Below are 25,242 nucleotides of genomic sequence, written 5' to 3' on the forward strand. Positions count from 1 at the left end.
AACCACAGTTAACTTTTGCACTTACCTAAATATTTTTTTAAAAGTGTTTCAGAGTATTACTAAAAGAATATATGTTGGTTAAAATGAGTTAAATGCATTCCACCTTTTAGGAGCAAATATGCTATTCTTTCTTTAGTATGCCCTAGGGCACTTGTCATCAAAGTATGGTCCCTGGTCCAGCATCACTTTAGGAACGTGCGAGAAATGCACATTCTCAGGCCCACCCCAGAACTCTACTGAGTCAGAAACTCTGTCAGCTGGTCTTTCATGAAACTCTCCAGGTGATTCTGAAGCAGGCTGAAATCAGAGCTACTGGCTTAGGGTGCTAGTGAAATCTTGGCTGGCAGTCCTTTCCTTAGGGTTAGATCTGTCTGGAAGTTGGATACGCTCTAAATTGTTTCGTGATGACTGTGTCCCTGTCAGGAGGTTAAAATAGTGATGGAAAGCCTAAGCTTTGACTTCTCATTTCCAAAGGATTTGAGACTATAGCTGGTTTGTGTTAATGGAATAGGTTTAGTAGGATTTTTAGTGTTACTTACTTTGTATTTAATATTGCTTGTGAGTTCTTATAGGATAAGTACCTAAGGCATTAGATGCCATTAAAAAGATTATGTCTTTAGTTTCATCTTATTATATTTACAATATTTTATATGGCATGTGAAGCTTCTTTTAATCAGTTCTTTTACAGTTTATGTGGATTTCTGTTGGCAGGCACATTCAGAATGGAGGAAATTCATCTTGAACTTATTTGTGAGAACATTTCTCAGTTTGGTTTAAAAGTTGTCAGTGACCTAATTTTATGAAGACTTTTTCCTCCTTGGAACTGACCTTTACAATTGGACAGCATTGCTTTTTCTTACAATTCTCTTTTTCCCCGTAAGCCTGTTATTCAGTCAGATAGGGATGTCTTTGTAAAACCTGTTTTTCAGGAATGTACCGTTTGAGAGTTTAATTTACTGACTCAGAATCCTATAGAGATCACAGTCAGGAATAACTCAAATCAAAATTCTAAAATGAGTGAAGATTGTCTTAGGCAGGAGGCCTGTCTCCTTCTCGGACCCCTTTCCCTGCAAGGCCTTGCCCCATGACTCAGTGTCCTCTCTGTTAGTGACTCATTATCATCTGTGGCCTTCCAGCCTTGTCATCATCAGATTCTACTTCCCTGTTGAAACTTACATTTCCTGAATTTCATATCCTTAGGGTGTATTCTCTGCTTCTGAGGAATCGGCCAACTCTGCTCTCTTCTTCCCCCTGACTGCCCCGCCCGACATACACACACCCACCCACACACACACAAGGGACCCTAGAATGTAACCAGCCCATTTAATTGTCTAATCCAGAGGAGTGATTCGATTATTGGGAATGTGTGCAGCTGAGTCTACTGTTTCACTAGGGAAATATTTTGGGATGAGCCAAGGTACCTAGGATCAGCCTTTAGACCATGTCATGAAAATATTAGATGGTATAGCCTTGAAAACAAAGAACTGAAGAGAACTTAGGGAGACTTATATTTGACCACTTAATTTTTTTTTTTTTTTTTTTTAAAAGAGGAGTCCAGGCACGGTAGCTCACGCCTGTAATCCCAGCACTTTGGGAGGCCGAGGCGGGTGGATCTTGAGGTCAGGAGTTCAAGACCATCCTGACCAACATGGTGAAACCCTGTCTCTGCTAAAAATACAAAAATTAGCCAGTCGTGGTGGCGGGCACCTGTAATCCTAGCTACTCAGGAGGCTGAGGCAGGAGAATCGCTTGAACCTGGAAGGCAGAGGTTACAATGAGCTGAAATCGTGCCACTGCACTCCAGCCTGGGTAACAGAGCAAGACTCTGTCTCAAAAAAAAAAAAAAAAAGAGGAAATTGGAGCTCATTGAGGGTGGAGTTTCTACATCACTAAATAAGGTCGTGACAGAGATGAAAATAGAATCTTTCACATCTTCTAGTATCCTAACAACATTATGCCTTGCCTTTTTCTCTTTGTAAGACATAATATTTTTCCTTCCACCTTTGAACATTAGTGAAATGGATATGTATCTTATAGTTGCTATCCGCCAGGCAGCAGTCATGAAACGGACATGAGGTTACTTCTCTTTTACTCTTTGGACAACTGTAGCTCCTCAGTATTTCAGTCCACAGACCACGTAAGGAAGAAATATGAATCCTGGTGGTGGTTTGAAAACCTTCCATTGAGACCTGGTTAGGTCAAGGAAGTGCTGGTATCAGTATCCAAAGAGTGGGTGCCTGCCATCATCTTGGAAGAAAATCCTGGATACAAGAATGGAGCTCCTTAAGAGCACCCTTTGAAGAAATGATGCATCTCCAGTATTTTCAGTGGCACAGAGGAAAAATATGTGTGGTGATACGGTTTGGCTCTGTGTCCCCACCTAACTCTCACCTTGGATTGTAATCCCTATGTGTTGAGGGAGGGACCTGGTGGGAGGTGATTGGGTCATGGGGCCAGTTTTCCCCATGCTGTTCTTGTTATAGTGAGGGAGTTCTCATGAGAGCTGATGGTTTAAAAGTGGCAGTTTACCCTGAACTTGGTTTCTCTCCTGCCACCATGTAAGACGTGCCCTTCTTTCCCTTCCCTTGTGCCAAGATTGTAAGTTTCCTGAGACCTCTGCAGCCATGTGGAACTGTGAGTCAGTCAAACATCTTTTGTTTATGAATTACCCAGTCTCAAGCAGTAACTTCATAGCAGTGTGAAAACAGACTAATTCATGTGGGAAAAACCACATTTTGATGACTGAGATGAAAAGTGATTCAGAGGAGTTGGACTCTGAAGAAGTTTTAGAAATATCTTAACAAATGTAGTTTGCTTACTTCTTTATGCACAAGAGGGATACATGATGAAAACATACCTTTCAAAGAGCTTTTTCAATGTATATAAAAGTGCTAAGTGTTAAGCTATTATTTCAAAATTAGCAGGATTTTTTTGTGGTAGGATATAAAGTAATGGAGTGTTTTACAGTTGGTGGTGATTAGATTCAATGATATATATATTAAGTTGGTGGTAGAGATTGTGTTAGAGATTCAAGAAAATGCCAATGTAGTGGGAAAATATGGTTTCGAAGCTGTGGCAGCCGTGGGCACCTCTCAGATAGAGGAAGGAGGAGTGACATTGACTATCAGGCCCAGCTGCTCTGTGGTACAATTGTGTTAGTGTGAAAGCCACGCCTCCCATGTTCTGCCTATCTTTGTCTGTTTTCTGTTGCTTATAACAGAATACCTGAAACTAGGTAAATAAAAGGAATTTGTTTATTACAGTTATGGAGGCTGAGAAGTCCAAGAGTGGGGGACCCAGGTCTCTCTTCCTTTTTCTTTCTATAAAGTCACCAGTCCACTCCTGTGATAACCCATTAATCCATTAACTCATTAGGCTGGGAATGGTGGCTTACACCTGTAGTCCCAGCACTTTGGGAGGTGAGGCACGAGGATTGCTTGAGCCCAGGAGTTCAAAACCAGTCTGGGCAACATAATGAGACCCCATTTCTGCAGGGGCAGGGGGAAGCCAGGCGTGGTGGTGGCACGCATCTGTAGGCCCAGCTACTTGGGAGGCTGAGGTGTGAGGATCGCTTGAGCCTGGGAGGTTGAGGCTGCAGAGAGCTATTATTGTGCCACTGCACTCTAGAGTCTGGGTGATAGAGTGAGACCCCATCTCAACAAAATTAATAAAATTCATTAACCCATTAATTCATCAGTGGATGAATCCATTCATCTTTTAAGGCCCCACCTCTCAATAATGCCAGACTGGGGATTAAGTTTCAACTTGTTTGAATGTCCCAAGCCTTCTAACGGCAGCCTTGTCAGACTTACCCCAGAACGGCACTGCAGCCTCACCCACACACACATCCACCCACCCACACCCACACCCATACACATACACACCCACCTCCACCCGCACACTCACCCACCTGCCCCCACCCCCACACCCATACACACCCACCCATCCGGCCTGCTTTCCTTCCCTGTCTCCTTCCCCTGGGTCAGACCTGCATCACTGTCTGATGGCCCCTCCAGTCTTCCCTGGCTCCCTCCCCATTTTCTCTCACAGATGTTTCCCCTAATAAATTTCTTGTGTGTCTCATCCTGTCTTGGTGTCTGCTTCTTAGAGGACCTGGACTAATAAAAATGAACCATTTGGAGTAAAAGATTCAGGGTACTTAGCATTGTCATTCATCGGTTGCTATTATCACTATAAGCAGAAAATGTTGCTTTTATGTAGAAATGCTGTTCTTTAAATTATCTAAATTTATAGGAGAATCCCACTTCGTTTATAAATATTTTGAGTGCCTACTATGAGCCACCATGTTCTCACACCTGAGGATACAATGAGGAAACCCTTGTCCAGAGTGCTCAGCTAATGGCCGCCACCTGGTAGAGAATGAGTTCCCAAGAGTCAACCCTGCAGCCCTCCTTTTTTACTGTTGACTGCCACTTTTTTCTCTTAACCCGTGCATCACAGATGGGCTGGAAAGAAAAGCTTTTGTCATTGATTAAAGCCATTCTTTTCTGAATGTTTCTTTTCTTCTCTCACATTTTTTCTTTTTCTTTTCCTTTTCCCTTAAGTCTCACTCTGTCGCCCAGGCTGGAGTGCAGTGGCAGGATCTTGGCTCACTGCAGCCTCTGCCTCCCAGGTTCCAGAGATTTTCCTGCCTCAGTCTCCCTGAGTAGCTGGGGTTACAGGCATGTGCCACCATGCCTGGCTAAATTTTGTATTTTTAGTAGAGACAGGGTTTCACCATGTTGGCCAGGCTGGTCTCAAACTCCTGACCTCAGGTGATCTGCCCGCCTTGGCCTCCCAAAGTGCTGGGATTACAGGCATGAGCCACTGCGCCTGGCCTATTTTATTTTCTTGATTTAACAGTTTATTGCCTTAGTATGCACGAGGTTCCATTTCTAGCTGTGCCACTGAGTCATACCATTCACTTCAGAAACTAAAATTTTCTCTTATGTAAAACTAAAAAAAAATTCAAAATTGCCTCATGAAACTTTAATTTCTATGGGGTTTTTATTTCCTCTCATAATAATATTCTTCCCAAGTATTTATTTTGTTTAAAATATCGAAGCGAGGTTCTTACTGTCCCTTATGCACAGAGGGAAGGAAGATCAAGTTTCAGCATCTGCTGCATATCCTTATTAGGCAGACTCATTCCTTAAATACTCAGTAGCTTTTGTTTTACGATTCTCATTTTTTCCTAAGTGTACTTAAAAACAAATCTTTACAGGTAGATTGTGTTTGATTTAAATAATCTGAATGAAATTTCTGCTATCTTTTTTCAGTTAATGTCCTTCAGAATGGATGCTAGCTTTTCTTTTGTGGGAGGCAAACACACCCTAACATACTTGTTCATAGAAGATAGATACTAAGAGAATTGTAGACTTTGGTAATACATTGACCTTTTTTTTTTATTTTTATTTTTTGAGAGAGCCAGGTCATAGGCAGATATTCAGGGAATTAAATCAGAGACCAGAAGTTGTCAGAATTTCAGCCTTAATCCTCTTTAATAGGACTAGGTTTCAAGTTTTTCACAGTTCAGGATTGAAAGTTGATAAAATTCTTACTGGGGACATTTTATTCTTGGATTATCTGTATCAAAGCAGAAGTGTGATAATTGAACTAGTCGATTTGGGATATATACTTTAAAATCATAGTTTCTAGCTTATTATGTGAGTCGTCTTTGGTCTGAAAGAATGCGGCATTATTCAACAGCCATTTCCTATTAATCGGCTCCTGATTTTCACGTTTGAACCCTGTGGAATTAATTTATAGCACCTGAGCACCTATGTCCCAGTTAGAGCTTTGTGCGTGGGTTCATTAAATCTAAGTACTAAGTGGCCGGGCGCGGTGGCTCACGCCTGTAATCCCAGCACTTTGGGAGGCCGAGGCGGGCGGATCACGAGGTCAGGAGATCGAGACCATCCTGGCTAACACAGTGAAACCCCGTCTCTACTAAAAAATACAAAAAATTAGCCGGGCGTGGTGGCGGGCGCCTGTAGTCCCAGCTACGCGGGAGGCTGAGGCAGGAGAATGGCGTGAACCCGGGAGGCGGAGCTTGCAGTGAGCCGAGATCGCGCCACTGCACTCCAGCCTGGGCGACAGAGCGAGACTCCGTCTCAAAAAAAAAAAAAAAAAAAAAAAAAAAAAAAATCTAAGTACTAAGTAAGCTAGTACTTAGCTAATGAGTTTGAGCTATTGCCATCATAAAATTGAATTTCGTTTTTACATTATTTTCTCTACTGGGAAAATTAGATTAGCTTGAGCTGTGCTTGAAAATAAAATACCATACTGGGATTTGTTGGGAAGTTACAATTGCTTCAAGTATGATGTGCCTTTTTTTTTTTTAAATTGTTTTAGGTAGGGAGAAAGTATTATTCCTGGCTTTATAGTTGAGAATATTCAGGTAACAAAAGGAAATTGTTATTTTCTGTCATCTAAAAATAGAACTAGTTAGGGCAGAGCCAAAATGAAAACACGTTGGCCTCCTATTTTTCCCTGCTGGAGGGCCCTCATAGCGAAATCGATTGTGAAGCTTTTTCACTTTTTGTCAACATTAGTCTTTTGACTCTTGTTCTTTCTCTTATGTCAGGTATTAAAGTGGGGGAACTTTACTGACCATCTTAATCTTTCTATTTAAACGTGAGCCTAGAATGATGGGGAAGGTATGGGCCGGGGAGGCTGGATAGATGGAGAAAGAGGTACCAAAAGGTGAGTGTGGAGGGAGAGTGATGTAATTAATTGATAATGAATTGGTTTAATTAGGGGAACTCTTGTGTTAGGAGTATAGAGAAAAGAATACGAAAGCATTTTGTCAAGATTGTTTATACGGTTCTGAAATTCTAAAAAATACTAATCCTTTATCAGTCTGGATTCTCAATTGCAAGCACTAGCTAGTTTGAACATAAAGGAAATTCATTAAAGGGTATTGGGTTTCTTGTAGTATCTTTAAGAGATGTGGGGAACCAGGAATGATGCCCAGGTTGTACCACAGAGCTGGGCTTAGAGCAGATGCCACTATTGCTACTGGATGTGGACACTACAGTTTGCACCAAGAGCCTCACTGCCCTGTGGCTGTTGGAAGAACTGCTGCCTCTGGAAATTAGACTAGTTGCTGCCACCTCGCTAGAATCTCTGGTCACTGTTTTTTTTTTTTTTTTTTTTTTTTTTTTTTAAAGCACTAGCTTTTGAATCAAAGTCTTGGATGGGAGCATCTCATTAGTGGAACGCTACCTAGGTGTCATTACCTTAATGCAAGCCAGTGTCTGTCATTTTTGGCTTTTATGGTGGGAGGTGGACTTTGTTTCAGTGGGAAGGAGAATTCCTCAAACATAGGAAGGGGTTTCAAGTGCTGGGCAGCCCAGAAGGACTGATGTTCCTGTATGTGCCTGATTGTAAGACAACATTATTTTCCCAGAAGATTAAACATAATACAATTGTTTCAGACAACTTGAACATGTATACTTTTAGGTATGCATATGTACATCTGCTAGATAATCAGATGTCTCCCTTCATCATTTACTTGATTAAATATGTGTCCATATTTAAAATCAAATAATAGGCAAAGTCAGCATATATTTTAGAAACCTTTTCCGCACTTATTTAATAAAAAATTTGTCCCAGCTCTTGGCACCTTTGAGATTAGTATATTCATCTTGGATACATTCTGAATTTTTCAGTACAGCTTTCCAGAGCATTGATGGCCACATCTGCCTGAGTTCTTTGAGCTATAGCACCTTTTAAAATCTTTCTGATGCTTTCACTGGAAATTTTATCTCAAGCCAAAAGTATATGTTAGCAGCCCATTTGGACAGTCTCTTTAAAAAACTTATTCCTGAACCTGGCACAGTGGCTTGAATCCATAATTCCAGCTACTCAGGAGGCTGAGGCAGGAGGATTGTTTCAGCCCATGATTTCGAGGCTGTAGTGATCTGTTATCACACCATTGCACTCCAAGCCTGGGTGACAGAGTGAGACCCTTGTCTCTTAAAAAACACACACACACACACACAAACACACCAAAGACTTAACTCTGGAATATGTTTTCATGATTTCTCTTCCTCTTCTTCTTCTTCACAGGGTCTAACTGTTGCTTGGGCTGGAGTGCAGTGGTGTAGTCACTGCTCCCTGCAGCCTCAACCTCTCGGCCTCAAGCTAGCCTCCCACCTCAGCCTCCTGGGTAGCTGAGACTACAGATGCATGCCACCCCACCTAGTTAATTTTCTGTATTCTTTATAGAGATGGGGTTTATGCCTTGTTGCCCAGGCTATGATTTGCTTAATGTAACCACTGATCTTATTCCTTTTAAAGTGAGCTTTATAAAATTACTGAATACAAAATTTTGAAGTCATCTCTGGAATTGTAACTAAATATCTTAAATTTCTTAGTGTCCCTTTGTTTTTGTAACTTAGTCCTGTTTGTAATCTCTAGCTATCTGAAACTAAATGTGATTGGGGCTGTTTTAGGCTAAGATTCCAAACAGTTGTTGATCAAAATAATGGGAAAGTCCACTCCTTTTAGAAGACTCTTAAGAACTCTTACGCGAGGCAAGTTCTTTTTTTTCCTAACAGAGCATTTTGGGAAAAAGATTCCTTTATGTTTAGATCTATCTTTATCTATCTATCTGTCTGTCTGTCTGTCTGTCTGTCTGTCTGTCTGTCTCTGTATATATAAAGTTTCTAGGCACCATTTAAGATTCCGTTTCAAGGAAAAACAAGAGCTGTGTTTTTGCTGAATGGTTTCTTTGCTGCTATTCTTGACATTAGAATTGGAAAACAGAATTTTCCCTTTAGTTTAATGAAATGGGAAGTACCTGGAAGGTCATGGGAGAAAATAGGGGAGATATTCCTTTGTTCTCAGATTATGCATTCCTCTGGGGTCAAAAACACTTGGAATCCAGGCTTAAAATAATGAGTGTTCTGGGGAACGGATGTAAAATTCCTTCTGTTTCACTATACTCAGCCTATCCTTGTTAGTACTGAGTGATTAGAAAGCCATGATTTAGTAGTTATACTGACTTACTCAGTTTTACCTAGACTGAGACTTTAGAAAATTGTTACTAAAGATACTATAGGATGTAGGTATGCCTTTGTTGTGTTTTTACTGGGTATGGGGTTATAGCCCTAAGTCCTATTGTCTTTAGAATTTATGACATCAGAACTTAGACTTTGATTTCCAGTGTGGGGGAATGTAAAGTTGTTGGAGTGGTTCCTCCCCACAGTGGAGTCTGATTCTCTGCAGGTTGGTTGTTATTCTCAACAGATTTTTTAGCTCTAGCGTGGACTGTGGAGGATAGATTAAGATAACATAACTTTCCTTTCCTTTTTAGACGTTTAAGATCCTTACATCCGAATGTCTGACGAAAAAGGATTTCAGACTTGAGTAATTGTGGGAAACATTTTAATCCTCCACACTGTTACATAATAATCTTTTTACTTTGAATTGTGAAGTTCTAATGGATTCTCTAGTTTGCTGTTGTAGCATGATTCTCAAAACTACAGCATGGAAATGTAGTTTGTACTTCTGTGTCTCCCAGCTCATTTAGAATCCCAGATTGATAGAGATGGATGAGGACCTCTGCTGTCCTCTTGGCCAGCTTTCTCCCAGTGCAGGCATGTGTGAGAGGGTATTCCTGGTCATGGGTCATCTAGTCTCTGCTTGGTTATGTGGAGGGAGCTGGAGGTCACCACTTTGCCAGGCAGCCTGTTTCATTATAGTTCTCTTGAGTCCCTATGATAGGAAACCCAAATCTGCTACTCTACAGCTTCTACCCATCAAACCTGGCTTTGCTCCCTGTAAGCAAATCAGAATGATTTTTTTTCTTCTGTCATGCAGTACCCATTTAAATATTTAAAGACAGCTTTCATGTTTCCACTAAATGTTCTCTTCCTCCCCACTCACATGAAACATCTAGTTTTTTTTATTTCTTCCTCCTAAACCTTTTTAGCATTCTGGTTACATTCCTGCTTTACCCCAGTTGGAAATGGCTGTTTTAAAATGTGGTAACCATGCTATTGAGGTAAGCTCTAATCTAACGGGGGATGCAGTCGAGTGCTTACCTTGTTTGGATTCAGGTGGTATGTGTCATCTGTGTATGTTACAGGGTCAATTTGTGGCTCCATTGGCTTATGTTAAACTTTCAGTTAAGAGAACATTTTAGGAGATTTGAGCCCAGTATGAAATTCATGTGACCTGTTCTCGAGACATCTTGCACACCTGAGCAGTTGCCTTTCAGCATCCTGTAGATTGCTTATCCCAGGCAAATCCTAACGGCGCTACTTTTGAGTCCCTCTCTTTAGCTCGAGAGCTCCTTGAACTGTGATTCTTTTATCCAGCATTCCTTCTTCCTTCCCAACTTCTGATTGGCTGCAAATATTGTAAATGTATATTTTTAAAAAATACAAGATAAGCGTAATAGCATTGTTTTGCCATGATACTCAAGATGATCCTCTCAGGCAGGGTTTGGCAAACAGTGACCCATGGGCCTGACCTACCTTGCTTCCTCTTTTTGTAAGTCAAGTTTCGTTGGAACACACTTGGACCCATCATTCATATGCTGTCTGTGGCTGCTTTTGTGCTACCACAGCAGAGATGAGTAGTTGGAACTGCAGCTGCATGGCTGCAAAGCCTAAATTATTTACTAACTGGTCTTTTATGGAAAAAGTTGGCTGACTTCTGCTGTGAGGAGAGAGCATCTGATTATTTTATGTTCAAGAAGCTTCCTTTTGTTTCCAAGCAGAGCTATCCAAAACCCTTTCCAAGGCTCATTAGCAAAGGCATTTTGCGACTTCTTTTCTTGGCTGGTTCAAGTATTTTATAGGAATATGATTATGTAATCTGTATGTGTGGTTATAAAATCACATTCTGTACTTGTTCTCTTATCTAATTTCTAATATGTTAGTATTTGAAAACTTCTCAATATTATTACTTCATCCATCTCCTTGACATTGGGAAACTGTCATCACTGTAAATTGCCTTTTAAGTTTTAGGGACAGTCCTAGATTTGGTATTCATTTGTTGCTGGGGAAGAAGGATCGTGTTTCAGCATTAGGAAACATCAGTAACACTTACTACTGACAAATATTATATAATATTTCTGTGAAATTATAGCAGGAAGTGAGAGATTCTGTGGAGCTTCCAGTCTATTTTGAGAAAAGGAAATTCTTGTTGCTCAATTGACATTGCCTTATTGAAACATTTATTGGCTTCTTTATTATTTTGTTCTTAAATATAATTTTTAGGTTCAGTTTAGAAGTTATAAAATCAGGCTTTGCTAAAGAAGGAAAATCATAATTTTAAGCTCTTAAAAGTATTTTTAATAAAAAAATTTTTTATTAATGAGTTGGATGTAGTGTTATTTGCCACAACTACTACTATCCTTGTTTTGGAAATTCGCTTACTAATCTGAAGATAGTAAGGCAGAAACCCTTATATTCTTCCTCCCACGTCACCCCCAAGATGGAGTCTTGCTCTGTCACCCATGCTAGAGTGCAGTGGTGCAATCTTGGCTCACTGCAACCACTGCCTTCCAGGTTCGAGCGATTCTTCCTGCCTCAGCCTTATGAGTAGCTGGGATTACAGGTGCCTGCCACCATGCCCGGCTAATTTTGTTGTATTTTTAGTAGAGATGGAGTTTCACCATATTGACCAGCTGGTCTCAAACTCCTGACCTCAAGTGATCCACCCGCCTCGGCCTCCAAAAGCGCTAGGGTTATGGGGTGTGAGCCACCATGCCTGGCCGTGAAACCCTTATATTCTTTTTCTACTCTAGTGTTAGCCTTTGGGGCTCAGATGGATGTTGCATTGAATTCTCCAAATGAAGGAAAAATATAATGACCTAAGATTGCTATTGTGTAATCTTTGTAGCCTGGTTCTTTTGGTGGAAGACAGTGTTTACTCCAGAATATGGAGTTTTGGGGTTCTTATTTTAAAATGCCTTCATGTATCTGTATTATTGATAACCTACATCTACTTTCTGAGCATTTCCTGGGTCCCATTCTGATGGCTAATGGAGACCATCCGATATCTCTAGCCTTGTCTTGTGATCCTCTCTGATTTCCTCATCTGCTTTAGTGACACCGAACTGCTTAGGTTCCATACCCTGAAATTGCTGTTTTCCCCTCTCCACATGGAAGGCCTTTGCCTGGAGAACACCGTCCCTCTGTTTCAGGCTGAGCTGTGCATAATCTCCTTCAGGAAGTCTTCTCTTACCCAGGGGGCCTTCCTCCTCTGCTCCCCAGAAGCTCTGCGCAGCTTGCCAGCACTTTGTCTGCCGCGTCATACTGTGCTGACGTGTTCACATCTCTTAGAAACACTCGCCTGGGATGAACTCAGCCACCCACCTTTTCCCTTCCTTGCTGGAGAAAATCCCACAATAAGGCAGATGATAACTTCATAAACTCCTCCTCATCTATCTCAAAAGGCCTTCTTGTTTCTCTAAGAAGTGTTGTCCCGTTTGTAATGATTCTTTCATTCATTCTTCAGTTAGTTGGGCGTGAAACTTCTCATGTCCAAACTCTCTGCAAGTGACCTTGTTTTGTACTTTATGGAAAAAATAGCCATTTGGTAGCAACTCTCAGCTTTTTGTCATGAAGCCCACAAACCCATTTGTACTGGCACCCCTTTTATCCTTCTATCACAGGGAAGGAAGGATTTTTGACTCCTATGACAGGCCAACCCTCCATGCATGCTCAGCATCCCATCTCCTCCCATGTCAGAGACTTTGAACCATTCTTTCTGGATTCTTCACATGGGCATTTAGACATGCTCTCATCTCTTAAATACCAGCTGTCTTAAAAGAATACATGCCTTTACTTTATGGCATATTCTCTTTCAGCAGTCATCCTCTCTCTGTACTGCCCCACCTGGTCATTCTTTGAGGAAGGGTTGTTCCCCACATGGTCTCACCTGTCAGTCATAAATCAACTCCAGCCCGGCCCTTTCTGCCACCTTGCCATGGATATTGCTGAGCTCTCATTCTTTCTTTAAAACGTCTCTGCAGCCCACACAGCTGAACTCCTTTTTTTTTTTCTTCTTTTTCTTTTTCTTTGAGACGGAGTTTTGCTGTGTTGCCCAGGCTGGAGTGCAGTGGCACGATCTCAGCTCACTGCAACCTCTGCCTCCTGGGTTCAAGCGATTCTCCTACCTCAGCCTCCTGAGTAGCTGGGATTACAGGCACTGCCCGGCTAATTTTGTACTTTTAGTAGAGACAAGGTTTCTCCATGTTGGTCAGGCTGGTCTCAAACTCCTGACCTCAGGTGATCCACCCGCCTCGGCCTCCCAAAGTGGGATTACAGGCATGAGCCACCGCACCCGGCCTGAACCCCTTTCTTCTTTTATCCAACACCTTGGTAGCTTTCTCCAGTCTCATTGCCATCGTTTACCTCTGTTCTTTCATTTCCTGATCTGAGTACTTGGTCTGAGACATTCCCATTTTTCTACCGTCCTACCTCTCTACTTGCATGACTTCAAATGCCATCTACTTGCTGATGAGGACAAAATTGGTATCTCTGACCTAGGTGTCTCTTCTAGGCTCTGGACCTGTGTCTCTGACAGCTGGTTTTACTAAGATCTTGAGCGTTTCTCAGCATCTTGGATTTAACATGAGCCCTTAGTGTGTGCTCCCAGCTGCTTTCCCTCAAGATTTTCCCTGTTGCAGTAAATAGTGTCCTTTATTTTTTATTTTTAAATTTATTTTTATTTTTAGGATTTGTGAGTACATAATAGGTATATGTATTTATGGGGTTATATTAGATATTTTGATAGAGGCGTGCAATGTATAATAGTCACATCATGGAAAATAGGGTATCCATCTGTTCAAGCATTTGTCCTTTGTGTTACAATCTAGCTATACTCTTTTAGTTATTTTAAGATGTACAATTAAATTATTTTGAGTATGGTCACTCTGTTGTGTTATCAAATACTAGGTGTCATTCATTCTTTCAAACTATTTTTTTGTACCCATTAACCATCCCTACTTCCCCGCTACTATACTTCCCAGCTTCTGGTAACAATCCTTCTACTCTCTATCTCCATGAGTTCAATTGTTTTGATTTTTGCATCCCACAAATAAGTGAGAACATGTGATGCTTGTCTGTCTGTGCCTGGCAATAAGTAGAATTGTTATCTCTTCATTTGTTCATGCCAGAAATCTGGGAGGGATCCTGGAAATCTTCACCTTTTCCATTCAGTCAATCTCTGATTACTTTGACACCACCTGCAAATATCTCTCAAATCTGTCTACTTCTCTTTACTTCTGTTGTTGGTTTCCTTCATTTGAACCACCGCCATCTCTTCGTGTACCACTCTAGAAGCCTCCTAATGAGTCTGTCTTCCGGTTTTCTGTACCTCTCATCTCACCCTCAGCAGCCAGAGTAATCTTGAAAAGCTCTAGTTATCATTCTGTCAATTCACTGCTTGAAAACCCTCCTGTGGCTTTCCACTGTACCCCCAATAAATCCTAACCTTTCCCGGAGCCCACAAGGCCCGGCACGCTCTGATCCCCTGCCATCACTCAGCATTACAGGCTCACTTCATTGCTCCTTACGCTTCAGCCGTTCTGGCCTTTTGACATTCCCTGTAATGCTCAAACTCCTCACCTTCATCCTTTGCCTCTGCTGATCTCAGCAGGAAACAATTTCCCTTGTCCTTTGCACCACGGATTCCTTCTCACCTTTTAGGGTTTAGCTTAAATGTCACTACTTTGAAGAAGCTCTCTTTGCACACATTTCTCCTTAGACCTCCTCTGATGCATTCCTCACTGTACTCCTACTTTTCTTCATTGGAAGGAATTACTAGAATGTGCGCTTATATATCTCCTTAGGTGTTCATGTATCTGGTTTACATCTTCTCTACTGAACAGTAATTTCCATGAAGGCAGGGGGCTGTGCTTGTTTTGTCCATAGCTGTATCCCCATCACCTGGCATTGCATGCTTAACAGCTATTTATCTCGTAAAATAGGTAAATATTTAAAGTTTATTAAGATGGCAACTTTGGAGAAGCACCTCTTTGGTACTTTTATTGCCATGTTGCATGGTGGTTATGCTTGGTGGGCCCAGACTTACATGACTTGGAATCCCTATTCCTATCTTCTGTGAACTTGAGCAGCTGTTAGCTTCTGTGATCCCTGCAGTTCATTCTGGGCCGACTTCTTTCTTGAGTGTACCAGTTTCACAGAAGACATATTATATGGAGGTTTATTTGGGATCACTAGTTGGGTAGATCCAGATGTGGGAGCTTAAAAAATGACACAGGTGCTCATGTAAGTGTGCCTTAAGTTATCTGTGAGACACTGTGTGTAAATTCATGCACCGTGAAAACGTATGCTAGCACTTCTTGTATCTGTACTCTCAAATGGAATGTGGGACATTCCATATTATTTGGGGAGTCAGGATTCCTGGCTGGTGGTGCTTTGTAGGACTCTTTGGTTTGCCATTGCTGTAGGTCACATGGTCTAAAATGTAGAGAGGATAAAATGATATTTTGAAAGATGATCCCTTTTCCCTGACTAGTTGTTGCTCTTAATTCTTTCTTTTAGAGCTTTGTTGCCCCAGCTATTTTACACCCAAGCAGCAAATTATCCAGGTGGGAGTGAGGGGAATCCAGGGGTCAGCCTGGGGTAGAAAGTTGAAACTGAGCATCCTGAATGTGGGCATAGTCGCTTATTTTGAGTGTTCCCTACCTTAGAGTATGAAGGTCTCTTTGGGAGAAACCCTCACATAATGAAACACTGCTGAGGAGCCTTTGGTTACATTAAGAATCTTTTTCTATTCCAAGTCACTTATTTTTTCTGTAATGTTAAGCTTGGATTTTTGATAACCTTTCTAAAAAGAGGGATGGCACATTCTTAAATAGTGTTTTGAGATTTTCTTTTCTATTTTGGATATTTCTGGTCTCCTGGAAGCAGAGGGTGAGAAGCCACTACTCTCACCACTATATTGTTACTAAGTATGTTTTCTTTTGATGAGTATTTTCTTTTATTTGCATTTTCAGCATTTTGTGGCTTAACATGAAAAGCCCCAAACCAGCCAACATAAAAAATAAATGTGGTTGTGGCTGGAGTTTGTGTGTGTGGCTTCTCTCATGTGAGCTTCCCTGATGTCATGTTTGCTAGCACGCCCAAGCATTTGACTTTTTCGTGAGCCTCCAGTGACTCTACTTTGCTAATATACCTTAAATCCTTAGGAGGTTTCCGTAATGAAGGGCAGACTGGTTGTATTTGAACAAGTAGCTACAGTCCTAGTTCTTTACATAATGTAGTCTGATTATCAATAAAGGAATGTAATTGAATTTTAAATTTCTAAGGAGGGGGAAGAAAAAAACAATCTCAAACAGAAGTGTTCTGTTAATGAATGTGATAGACCCCTTTGTTATTTACAGACAGCCGTCTTGCTGTTTCGTGGAAGAGTTGGGGCTGTGTTGCACACTTCACTGGCAATCTGCCCACCTCCTCTTCCCTGAAAATATTTATGGAGTTCTAGTGCTTTAATAAGTTGAGAAGTGATTTAATTGTTGCATTGGCAGAGTGAGATAAAGCCGTTAAATACGTTCATTTTCTTTCTGGGTGGGGTGGAAGAGGGAAATGAAATACTAATTTTTTCCTTTTTGGAAACCTAATGCTGTGCTCTTTTGTTATCACTCTTGTTCTCTAGGCATTAAGTGTAACTGAAACCCTGATTAAACCCTTGGAAAAATTCAGAAAAGAGCAACTTGGAGCTGTAAAGGTTTGTGTCTAATTTGAATACACTCATAAACAGAAAACATAGATGCCTCTGCTGCTTCATGGTACACTTTATTCACATTTGGCAGCTTTGAAGGAGATGCCGGAGCAAACCATCTGTTGTTTTGTTTGAAATGTGCTTTTCCCCCTTTGGGGGATATGGAATTGAAAACAAAACAAAAACACCTGGACAAGGTGGTAAAACCTCTAGTAATCTTCTTGGGCTACACCTTTCCATATAGAGTTTAAAAAATACCTGTAACCAAACAACACATTTGCTCTGAATAGAAGGAGCTTATCACTGGGAGGAGTGTAGTTATTTCTGTGCGCACCTCAGTTTTATGGAGGAGGGTAGCATTACAGTAGGGTTTAAGATTATAGACGCTGCCACACTGTGATGCCATTGAAACTAGGAAGAGACTATTAAATTATTGGGATGTAATTTCCTTCAATTTAACAAAAATTTATTGAGCCTCTATTATGTGCCAGTATTGTTATGGTATTGTGCATTATATTTTGTGTTGTATAGTACTGTGCTGGGGATTCAAAGGTGAGTAAACCACAGACTTTGCACTTAAGTATCTGGGATTTAACCGTGATTTCCAGGAATAATGCAGTGGTTTTGCCACAAGGAGCCTGAGATATATTTAGCAACTTATTTCAAATGTGCAATCTGAGCTTTGAAATTACCCCAGAGAAATAATTTCCACCGGTCTTTCCTGAATTTTGTGTATGTACTTGAGAAAGAAAAAGTAACATTTGCATGCTGTTGACCATTTTTGGCTTGGCCCAAGGAGAGGGGAATTAACATCAATTTTAGGTAGGGAAGGGAGTTTTTATATTTGTATTTTTTCCCCCCACGTGGCTGGGGATGTGAGGTTTTTTTTTTTTTCTCTTCCTAAAAGAAATGACTAAAATCCCTTGGTGGAAATAAACACTGTGGCCTCAGTAGCTTAACCACACAGATGAACCCAAGGAGTTCCAGCTCTGTAATTGCTGTTTATGGAATGAATTCTCATTTAAGTGACTTGTGAAAATATTAGACATTTCTTTTTGGCATACCGTATTACAGTTTTTAATGAAGGGCTACGAATTGAGGCTCAGACCCTGTGAACAGTGGGAGATCACTGGGGGCACCACCCCAGACTCCTTCCTTGGATTGTTTGCCATGCTGCAGGCAGCTGGGTTGTCCCCTCTGGCTTTGCAGCAGGAGATCGGAGGTCAGCTTTCACTTCTGCGACCTTGACTAAGTAATTGGCTTTAGTTTCTTATATGTAAAATGAAGGACTTGGGGGATCTGACTACTGTTTTATAGTTTTATGATTTTGTTTTGATTGTGTCTCTTTAAGCTCTTTAAAGCTTGTTGCATTTTGGTTCATTCTCTTTTAACATTTCATTGGCAGGTATTCCATGTAAACAACATCCATTTCTTATTTTTCTCATTTGAATTGGATGGTGCTATATGCGTGACGGTTATATTATGGAAATGAAAATTGAGTGCGAGTGAATATATTTACTTTTACTTGCCATCTATTCTACTGGAATTTAGAAATGTCTGACCTTGAATCTTCTATTGACTCATTTTTACCCCTAAACTTTCCAGCTTCTGATGTTAACATTTGTTCAGAGTATATGCTGCAAAGCAACTTGCACAATAAGTAATCCTTTTAAAAGGATAAATGGTTACAATAGTTTATTCTGTGCTTTGAGCTGTTTAATGACCAAATTCTTTCCTGAAGTCCTATTTCTGTATCCCTCCCTGTTCTTCTGGCTTCAAGTTTATAAAGAGTTTATGTTATGTGCAGTCTTGCTCAGTACAGTATGTGTGTTGACTGTTGTACCTACGGATGTCACCTGTGAAGAGCCTGTCATTGTAGGTCATAGGGAGAAGCCCTTTTTCCTGGTAGTTTTGTGTACCATAATAAACAGTAGAGAAAGGTGGTTGTCTGTGTTCTGTAATGATATGTAAACTATGTAAACATCTGTCCTTTCCATTAGGTTGTTAAATCTTTAAAAGACTCTGCTTTTTTTTTTTTTTAATTCTCTACCAGCCCCTACCCTGCCTTAATACATAAAGTATCTAATAAATAGCCTATCCAACTGATAATTCTAGAAGAAACAGGAAAGGGTTTAAGTTTGGGTATTTGAATTACTTTCCACATCTGTGCTGCCTAAACATTCAGTCATATTTTGGCAAGCACACAGTCTTGTTCCTCTGATTAAATCTGCTTACATGGGATACTTCAAAAAGACTTTACTCTCTTAGGTTAAAGAGCTTTTTGTAAACAGCATAAAACAGTTTTCATGTGGGGATTTAAGAAAAAGGTCTCTAAAAGTTGACCACATCAGAATTTTTAGATATGGGGGTCAACATTTTGGTCTTTCCCTGTCTCCTGTTTCCCATCTGATAGTGTTGTAGCCCTTGCCTGAAGCTCTTTCAGTTCCCTGTGCTTTTACCTTCTCCGGTTTCCAGAAGCCCAGTTCCATGTTTAACTGTGGTTTAAATCTATTCTAAGTAGCTAGGTGGTTTTTGTAAATTGGATTTTGAAAAGCCCCCAGGTATTGTCTACTGTTTTGCTTATATTTGGATATGCTCTCCTTGAGCCCTATCTGTTTGGTTTGGACGTATCCCTCCATTTTATGGGTTCTGCTGCGTTTTCTTATGTGCTTGCTAGGTTCTAGCTTTTGTTCAAAAAGCCCTTTTGCCATCACAGTGAGAGGTGAAGCTGGGCTGGGCTTCTGGGTCGGGTGGGGACTTGGAGAACTTTTCTGTCTAGCTAAAGGATTGTAAACGCACCAATCAGCGCTCTGTATCTAGCCAAAGGTTTGTAAATGCACCAATCAGCACTCTGTAAAAACACAGCAACCAGCACTCTGTGTCTAGCCAAAGGTTTGTAAATGCACCAATCAGCACTCTGTAAAAATGCACCAATCAGTGCTCTTTGTCTAGCCAATGGTTTGTAAATGCACCAATCAGCACTCTGTAAAAATGGACCAATCAGCACTCTGTAAAATGGATTAATCAGCACTCTGTAAAATGAACCAATCAGCAGGACATGGACGGGGCCAAGTAAGGGAATAAAAGTTGGCCATCCAAGCCAGCAGGGGCAACGCTTGGGTCCCTTCCCATGCTGTGGAAGCTTCGTTCTTTCGCTGTTTGCAATAAATCTGGCTGCTGCTCACTCTCTGGGTCCACACTACCTTTATGAGCTGTAACACTCACCGCGAAGGTCTGCAGCTTCACTCCTGAAGCCAGGAGACCATGAACCCAGCGGGAGGAACAGACAACTCTGTATGTGCCACCTTTAAGAGCTGTAACAGTCACTGCAAAGGTCTGCGGCTTCACTCCTAAGTCAGCAAGACCACGAACCCACCAGAAGGAAGAAACTCCGGACACATCTGAACATCTGAAGGGACAAACTCCGGACACACCATCTTTAAGAACTGTAACACTCACTGCGAGGGTCCGCGGCTTCATTCTTGAATTCAGTGAGACCAAGAACCCACCAGAAGGAACCAATTCTGGACACAACAGGACACAGGTTGTTGCCTGATGCATCACGTCAAGAGTTTCTCCAAGGCCTAGCTGAGTTCTTATTTTCTTCTGAAGCTCCTTCACCCTTTTTGAGCTTGGCACTTATTGCCAAATGTCCCACAGGACTTTGTGGGTAGCAACAGGAACCAGTACAGATCCTGAACAACTTAGGGGCCAAGTATGTTGAACAAAAACTCTGAGAAATACCAGAACGTGATAAGAGTTAACATGGGATAAATTGCTTTTTTGGACATTTGACCAAGTAATGAAAATGTGGGTTTGGGCAAGCAGCAGCACACAGATGACAGGTGGATGCAACTAACTGGATTGAGAATAGAATCTATTCAGATGCTATCTTGGAAAGAGCCAATTATAATTTTATCCAATAGAAGAATTTTAGGCAGAAAACTTAATAGATGTTCATTTCACAAATTATGACTTATTACCTAAGCTCATTACCAGACCTCTACTCCAAATTTCTTTCCAAGACTATGACTAATATATATATATATTTTTTTAAAGACAGGATTTCATTCTGTTGTCCAGGCTGGGCTGCAGCCTTGAACTCCTGGGTCAGATGATCTGAGCAGCCAGGACTACAGATGCCTGCCACCATGCATGGCTAGTTTTAAAATTATTTTTGTAGAGACAGGGTCTCTCTGTGTTGCCCAGGCTGGTCTTGAACTCCTGGGCTCAATTGATCCTCCTGCCTCAGCCTTCCAAAGTTCTGGGATTACAGGCCACTGTGCCCATCCTAATGAATACATTTTAAATACAGACTTCCAAAGATTCTATAAATTACTACAAAACATGAGTAAAACGTAAACCTGTCTGGATAATTTCTCATATTACATTGTATTTAATAGAGCAGAAACAATATTGATTTAGTTTAATTACATTTCTTTCATTCAGTAATAAAACACACTAGTGCCTATCATACAGCATAGTGTTAGAGGCCCTGAGATACAACTAGGAATTACAACACTGGCCAGCCTTCAGGAAGTTAGCAACTTTTTGTGAGACTGTCAAAAAAGCAATAAAAATATATTGTGAAAAGTGCTGTAATAGCAGTAAGCATAGGTGCCCTGGGATGTACTCTACCATCTCATCTTTGGAGCACCAGAAAGTCTTTCAGGAAGAGTTAATTCTTCCTGGTTTGAATCCTCTTTCGGTGCTTTAATTAGCCATGTGATTTGGGACAAGTGACTTAAGGCCTCTAAGTCTCAGTTTCCTGGTCTATAAAATGAGACTTAATGACACTTGTCTCAGGAGGTTATTGTGAGAGTTAAGTGAATTTGATAATGTACCTGAAGTGTCTAGTTTGGGACCTGGTATCCATAGAGTAATTTTATTATCCCATTCATGGCTTGCTCCCCATCACCTTGCCAAACAGGAATTGCTCAGCTTTTTGTCCATTCTCTGCATTCTGGGTTTAGGGGGACAAGCCATAGCATGTGGCGTATGACCTTTATGGACAAATAGTGCTAAGGCACTGGATTAGTGACTCCGGAGCCACCACTGAGGAACCGAGGTGGCACTTTTCTAGCGTTGGTGCTGCTGCAGTCCTGTGCTGGCCGTTCACTTGTGCTCTGACAGGTGTCTGCCGGGCACCCTTCTGGGTCTGGATTCAAGTGCTCCAATCTGTGAGGATGAAGCTGAATTCTCATCTCTTTAGAGAGGCTAGAGGAGCTTAAAGGAAAGGGGCGGGTTGGGGTAGGACAGGGCAAATGAAGTGTCAAGTAGGAACGAGTGACACTTGGCTTGGGAGTTAAGGGAGGGTGTGCCTTCTCCCTGCTGGAGTGGGGAGTCCTCACTTAACATTATCAGTAGGTTCTTGGAAACTGAATTGAAGCAAAGCAACACATAAGGAAGCCAGTTTTACCGTGGGCCGATTGACGTAAACAAAAGTTTTTATGTCATATTTCTGGTCTCAGAAACATCACCAAACTTTTTTTTTTTTCTTTAAATGGAGCAGAGTTTCGCCCTTGTCACCCAGGCTGGAGTAGAATGGCATGATCTTGGCTCACTACAATCTCTGCCACCCAAGTTCAAGTGATTCTCGTGCCTCAGTCTCCCAAGTAGCTGGGATTACAGACATTCGCCAGCACGCCAGGCTAATTCTGTATTTTTGTAGAGATGGGGGGTTTCACCGTGTTGGTCAGGCTGATCTCAAACTCCTGACCCCAACATCACCAAACTTCTCAATACCACAACACTTTTAATATTAAATATTGAAATAAATGTGAGCTATACATACATTTAAGAAAGATTAATGAAAACAAGATAATCATTTACTCACTCCTGTTCAGGGTCGCAGGTGGCTGGAGCCCATTTCAGCAGCTCAGAGTGCAAGGTGGACACCAGCCTTGGACAGGGCATGATCCCACACTCGCTCACACAGTACTATTTAGACATGCTGGTGAACTGACCTAAGAGATGTGGGAGGAAATAGTAGATACCCAGAAGGAATCCACACAGGCACGGGAGAACCTGCAGACTCCACACGGACAGTGGCTCTGGCCATGAATCGGTTTTTATTTTTCCCTTATTAATGTTATAATGAAATGATGCTATTCAAGGACCTGCCATATTTAAGTTCTTCTCTAGACGAGTACAACAGTAAACATTATTTAATTTTATAGTTTGAAAATAAGCCTTTTCCATCTCCTCATCCTAAACAATTGGAAAATAAAGAAAATTCAAAAAAAGTCATCTAGTAACAAATTCTTTCCTCTTCTAAAGCAAAATAATCTGGTACCCTATAGAAAAATGGGCAATTCACAATTATGTTTAAACTTTTATGAATTCTTTGTGTTCTTTATCCATTTTTCAGTGGAAGCATTATTGTGTGTTTTTTGCAAAAAACTGCTTAATGAAGAATATATTTTGTGTTACAAATGTTTCCCTACGTTCTTACATATTGGTTGTAATCCTCCCCCCTTTGCTGTGTGCCCTTTGCTTGATTATTATGATTTTTTTTATATTGGCAAGTTCTTATAGCTTCTTTCTTTCCTTTTTTTGCTTAGAAGATCCTTCTCTAAGTTCTGAGATTTGTTGAAAATACTCTCTATGGCTTCATTGTTTACTTGTGACTCTTTCAATCCATCTGGAATTAATTTTGATATGAGATGAGGTTCTCTTTCTGCTTCCCAGTAAACAGTCATGCCAACACCAATGGTTGAATCGTCTCTTCCTTTTTTTAAACCCAGTGATGTGTAATGACAAACTTATATAGTTTTTAACCTCTAATGGTATTCAGAAGATCTGGTTATTTGAATTGGGGTTCTTAGGTTCTTCTCTTCTACCATTTATATAACGTATGTCTTTTTTTTGACCCAAAATGCTGTTCTAAGTAGTAGCTCTACTTTTAAAAAAAGTTTTGCATGTGCAATTTTATAACAGATTAGAAAGCTGACTTCTACCATATTCAACTTATAAATTTTGTTTGGCTTCCTCGTGTTGTAACAATTAAAAAAAAATGTGTTGCCACCATAAAAATCATTGGATTTTTCAGCAGTTCCAGAGAAATCAGAAGGCACAGCCAACATACTGGGCCTGTGTTCTCAAGAGGCAAAAATGTTCTGGCGCTGAGTAATGGCTGCCTTCTTCTCTGGAGTAGACGAGGACTATCTGGTTTTCATTGCCTACCACTCCTGATTGCATTTCTCTCCCAGCCTGTTTCACTCATTAGATTACTGCCTGGCCCAGACTCATTTCAGTTTTTGTAATGTCTGATTTATAAGAAAAGTTTTCATACTGTATTTAACTTGATCCTTGTTGGAACTTTTTGGATTACGCTGTTACATTTATATATTTTTTTCTGTAATGCAGTATTGGGGGAAAAAAGCTCCATTCTTTATTGAATGCTACTTGAATAGTTTCCTTTGAAATTTGTATCATTTCAGCACAAGAAATCACATGAGCACAAAGAAACAATAATACTCTATAATGACATTAAGAACAAATGCAGGAAGAAATAATTACCTGCGTTTTAAGATTCAGAAACAAAACACAGCAGCATTTGTATAATACCATACCATATATGGACGAAGATATTTCTATTCTAAGCTTGGTGGGTGTGATGTTGTTATTGTTGTTTCTTGGCTAAATTCTTTCTTCATAAAGACTTGATGTCTTCTTTTTCTTTCATTCCCAACTTTACCCACATGTTGATTTTCATAGCCTTCTATTGCTGAGTGTGCTGGGTGTTTTGACTGCTGATTAAAGCGTCACCCCTTCCTCGGCCCCTTTCTGTGATTCAGATTAAATCAAATAAGGTGGTAAAAATGTTTTCTGTGTTCCTGGTAAGTACTAGTCTGCAGTGATAGTGCTTCTTACTATGTGACCTTGCTTTGCAGCAGTCTTGTGGGCAAATGCAGGGGCCTGACTTCCATTTGTCTTTTGTTTAAATCTGAGAAACAGATGCTCAGAGAATGTTTGTGACCTTGTTACAGAGTCACAGAGTAATGAGTGGCTAGGACTGCAGCTTGGGTCTTCTGACACCTAATTCAGTGTGTACTTCACAACATCAACTTTTTAAAATAGTGGACATTTTTAGGTAATGGGCATCTGTTTGTTTCAGTTTATTTTCTGTTAGTTGTTAAAATAGTGGAAGAGCATAACGAAAAGCAGAAAAGAGAGTAACTATGTAATATCAATACGTTGGACTTAGTTGTAAATTAAAAAAAAAACCTAGAGCGTAAAGAAAAATAAAGTCTTCTGATCCTCTGTATCAACAAAAGAGTGACTATGAAGTAAAAGAGGTTAAAATACAACTTCTGCTTTTTTTTGGTTCCATTTCTACACATGGGTGAACCATAGGATCACAGAATTTTAGGTCTGGATCTATGAGGCAGTGAAAGAAAAGTCCCTGATCTTTTTGGTAAGAAAACTTAGGTTCTATATTGTCAGATGGTTTTTTTATTTTTTTTAAGTTATGCAGCTAGTTGGTAATTAACCTTGGAGTAGAAAAGGGAAGAAACCTCAGTTCCTGAG

General features: G+C 40.6%; 1 protein-coding gene across 4 annotated transcripts in view; it reads left to right on the forward strand.

The window, feature by feature from the left end:
- Nucleotides 1-25,242, forward strand: part of ARHGAP10 (Rho GTPase activating protein 10) — a 343,170-nt gene that overhangs the window by 99,654 nt on the left and 218,274 nt on the right. For 3 of the 4 annotated variants that reach the window (XM_019025986.3, XM_055384931.2, XM_055384932.2), the window contains exon 4: nucleotides 16,645-16,716. In XM_019025986.3, coding sequence (XP_018881531.3) covers nucleotides 16,645-16,716 — 72 coding nt within the window. Of the gene's footprint in view, nucleotides 1-16,644; nucleotides 16,717-24,242; nucleotides 24,320-25,242 lie in introns of those variants that run through there. The other variant, XM_055384933.2, reaches the window with a different exon arrangement.

The sequence above is a fragment of the Gorilla gorilla genome, chromosome 3 (assembly GCF_029281585.2).
Source record: "Gorilla gorilla gorilla isolate KB3781 chromosome 3, NHGRI_mGorGor1-v2.1_pri, whole genome shotgun sequence".
Classification (NCBI taxonomy): Eukaryota; Metazoa; Chordata; class Mammalia; order Primates; family Hominidae; genus Gorilla; species Gorilla gorilla.